This window comes from Orbicella franksi, chromosome 15, assembly GCF_964199315.1.
Source record: "Orbicella franksi chromosome 15, jaOrbFran1.1, whole genome shotgun sequence".
NCBI lineage: Eukaryota > Metazoa > Cnidaria > Anthozoa > Scleractinia > Merulinidae > Orbicella > Orbicella franksi.
In genome coordinates, this window is record NC_138159.1 from 13,440,061 (window position 1) to 13,444,352 (window position 4,292).

The following is a 4,292-nucleotide window of genomic DNA, read 5'->3' on the forward strand; positions in this document are numbered from 1 at the left end:
CTAAATGGCACTTACATGGGAAACAACTTTCTCCTCCGGTTTTTATATTGAGTAGACTTTGGAATAGCGCTGGACACACAAGTTTCCTCTTCTTAAGCTAGTTTAGGAGGTCTAAATCTGTCCTTTGCCATCTGCATTGCGAAGCAACGTGCTCGCTCAGAAGTCACAAACAGTTAGGTAACAACGTAGCATTGAATGCAAATAAAATAATATCACAGACCAGCAAGCAGCAATTAGGTGACAGGTTCACATTCCACGCCTCAAATAAAACATATTTAAATTCAGAGAACTTATTGTAATGATAATTTCTACAAATTTTCTTTCTTGAAGAACTAATTTCAAAAACTTGCGCTTCGGGTTTCATCAGGTTTCAAAACGCTCGAAAACAATAAAAACAAATGTTTTGTCGCGTTTGGAAACCGGTGATGAAGCCCGAAGCACGAGTTCTTGAAATAGTACGTGGACAACGAAAACGTGTGGCTTGGTATGATAAACATCAAAGGGTTGGTGTTTGTTACAATGAGTTGTTTTTTGTTACATTAGGGTTCCTGGCTTATAATTGATTCTATTTTGGGTGTGACATTCAGGTTTAAAGCAGCATCCTCAGTGCTGAGGTCTCATTCACCCTGGTGATTTGGAAGAGAGCAGATCGAGAATAACAAGAGCTGTATTACGCTAAAATCTTACTTGCGTCTACCATCATGGTAAGTGTTGCACGAGAAAAGGTTTCGTTTCATTTTGACCGATGAATTTACTCTACTGCTTATTTTGAACTTGTGACTGATGTCAGATTTATCCCAATTTCTTTCCGCAGAGTATGATTAAACCAGAAATGAAGATCAAGCTGCGTATGGACGGTGCTGTAAACGGGCACAAGTTCGTGATTACAGGGGAAGGAAGTGGCCAGCCTTTCGAGTAAGTAAAAGTGTACAAATGTTTAATCATTGCGGTCAGTTTTACGGCACCCTTGCTTCGAGCATTGCTTAGTATATTTTTTTCGTATTCTTTTCCCATTGAACAAGATATCTAATACCGAGAATACGTCCAAAGCCGTATTTTATTCCGTATATCGCAGCAGATACAGGGTTTATTTCTCTTTCCTTCGATTTTACGACCCTTACGGTTACCGTACACCTTCAGAGGTGTCTAAGTCCAAGCAATGTTGCGCGTCCAGTTTAAACTGTAGACACCTGAGCCCCTATTTCCAATTAATTAAAGCTCATAGAGCTGGCTATCAAACTATACCAACAATTAAAAAAAAAATTGAAATAAAAAGGAATTGTCGAATTTTTTACGACCTGTAAATGCGAGCGCCCAAATCACCTTTTGAAAGCTACAAGGCGAAGCGAATCTTGTTTTTCGTTTATTTAATTTGTTCCTAATCAGTTTCTGGACCCAAAGCGCTAAAGAACGTGTGTGCGATTTGTCATATTTAATTTCCGTGAAAAGTTACTGAACATGTTCGAAATACGATGCAAAAAGATGGACTGCCCGCAGAGAAGTTGTGCTCTACGTCTAAATTTGAGAGCAAACGAACAAATTCTCTTTGACTTGTAGCTTTTAAAAAAGACGCGAAAGGTCATTCGGACGCTCGCATTTAGAGGTCGAGAAAAATTCGACAATTCATTTTATCCCCAATTTCTTGGTATATTGTGATAGCCAGTTCTATAAGCTTTACTTTGATATAGGGGTTTTAAGTATCTACGGTTTCAACCAGACGCGCTTCATCGTTTGGACGCGAGACACCTCTAAAGTTTCTCCAAAGGTAAACGAACGAACAAGATAGCGAGAAAATGTACACGAAGACTTTCAAAAATGAATAATTATCCTTGCCTCGAAATCGAAACCTAAAATCTACCTGCCTTTGCTCTATGTTACAAGGATTGTGGGGCTAAAGGGCTCCACTTGCTATGTATTTCTTAGCCATTCATCATTTACCTGAAAAAAAACCTTTCATTACTTGCGTTTTTGTCAGATTGAAGACATCCTCTGTGATGTGACCAGTCTGTTAAGTGTCTATTTATTTAACGTTTCCATAGCTAGTTTATCAAGTAATTCTCGCCTTGTTTCTGAGTTGCTTTCTTTTCCCCTGTTTCTCTTTCTTTGCCACATAGAAAAGTTGGTCGTCGCCTCATTTGTGTCAAAGTATAAGCACCGTAAAAGTGCGCACTATTCAAAAGAGCGAGCAACCAATTAACTCAGTCAAAAGGAACTTACTGAAATGTTTGCGTATAGATAATAGAGCCAAATGGTAATGAAACCTGGAAGTTCTTTGTTTATGTTTTTGTTGGCTATTTTGGGGGTTGACCCCGCACAAAACCTGGCAATATACAAAAGGCGGTTATGTGTGCTCACACAACTAACCAAGAGAAGCATTGCGATTGTAGTGTGATTTATACACAATCAATGAGCATTAAACGAAAGATGGGTAGGGTCAAGGACCTTTCAACATACATTTTAGCCAGTTTGTTTGTTTCTTTGAGGTTCACCGACCCTCCTAACCATTTCCCTCTATTCAAATTTCTATAGTTTGGTGGTGTAAAAGAAAGCCACCAAATATTTACCAGGAAAACAATCATACGGTTCTGAAAGTTTGAGGTCATGATCAGACTGTAATAGTCAAAAGCAAATATTCACTTGTTTAATGAGGGCTTTATCTACTAACAGAATGCTGTTGATGAGAAGTTTAGAACTATTTTTCGATTGCCATTAATCAGGCAAAACAGATAAGTGTATCTGGCGTCATTATCCAAGGACTTTGTAACAGAGAAAAAAAATGCACTGCATATGAACAGTTCCTTTTTTTTACGTCTTTGGTTTCTTGTTTGTGTTTTAGGGGAAAACAGACTATGGACCTGACAGTCATAGACGGCGGACCTCTGCCTTTCGCTTTCGATATCTTGACAACAGTATTCGATTACGGCAACAGGGTATTCGCCAAATACCCAGAAGACATCCCAGACTATTTCAAGCAGTCGTTTCCTGAGGGGTTTTCTTGGGAACGAAGCATGACTTACGAAGACGGGGGCATTTGCCTCGCCACAAATGACATAAAGTAAGTAAGACGTAGAGCTAATGGCTCTCGCTAAGAAGATTTATAGGAAATTTAAATGAACCAGCACAAAAAATTAATACGTGATACTTCCGTCGGAGAATTACCATGAAAACTGTCATCCCAAGTCAGACTATTCTGAAATTCTATCTACAAATTTTCCAAGCGATTGCGGTTTATTTAGTTCAGCTTTGCATTCACTGTGGAATGAGTATGCTTCATCAACTGATGTTTACAAGCTCGTGGAAACGTCTTCCAGAGTTAAAAACCTGAAGAAGTTTGCACGATAAATACGCAATCTGATACATCTAAACAACTTATATGATAAATTCGCCAAGAAAAATTAAAGGTCATTTCATTGACATACTACGGAAATTCCTCACTACTCCTCAATATCTACTCCTCTTCTCTTCAGTTCAAAACTGGCGCCAATATCCTTGTTTGACGTCACTAGCCCCAGTCTCCGTTGCCTTAGGTCGTGTGCTTAGTGATCCCGACTGAATAAATTCATAAAAAAGTCTGTTTTAACCAACAACACAACTGCTTGCGGCAATTTGTTCCATGCAATATAAGATTATCCCGATAAAAATATATTTGGGGTTATATAAACTTTAAGGCATTTTTCCAAAATGGTTCTCTCTGTGTATCATAAAAGGGAAGAAGAAAAAAATCGCCACTGGTTTTGTCTGGTATCATCTATTAAATTACATTGCTAACTATGCCTGTAAATGACAAAGTCTTCCTTTTATCTTTACATGGTAACACTGACTATCTTTTATTTCTTTTTTGTCAGAATGAAGAAAGACGTCGACAACTGTGACTGTTTAATTTAATGTTTTCTTGTTTATTTTCTTAAGTGGTCGTGGTAGCATTACTGAGTATATATGGCTGACCTTTCTTCCATCAGAATGGAAGGCGACTGCTTTTCCTATGAAATTCGATTTGACGGGGTGAACTTTCCTGCCAATAGTCCAGTTATGCAGAAGAAGACCGTGAAATGGGAGCCATGCACTGAGGAAATGTATGTGCGTGATGGAGTGCTTAAAGGTGATCTTAACATGGCTCTGTTGCTTGAAGGAGGTGGCCATTTCCGATGTGACTTGAAAACTACTTACAAGTAAGTTTTTCTTTTTTATTATGCGTTTAAGATATTGATGACTTACAATAAGAAAACATGAATAAGTTCATCAAGACATAAATAAGTTTTAGTGGTCACTGTTACAGTGGAATCAGTGACCTT

General features: G+C 38.3%; 1 protein-coding gene across 1 annotated transcript in view; it reads left to right on the forward strand.

Moving 5' to 3' along the window:
• Positions 1-419: 419 nt before the first annotated feature.
• LOC145470001 (GFP-like fluorescent chromoprotein cFP484) overlaps positions 420-4,292 on the forward strand; it is a 4,573-nt gene continuing 700 nt past the window's right edge. The window contains exons 1-4 of the mRNA XM_081453830.1: positions 420-704; positions 815-915; positions 2,837-3,055; positions 3,960-4,169. Of these exons, the coding sequence (XP_081309956.1) occupies positions 702-704; positions 815-915; positions 2,837-3,055; positions 3,960-4,169 (533 nt within the window). The 5' untranslated portion in view covers positions 420-701. The remainder of the gene's footprint in view (positions 705-814; positions 916-2,836; positions 3,056-3,959; positions 4,170-4,292) is intronic.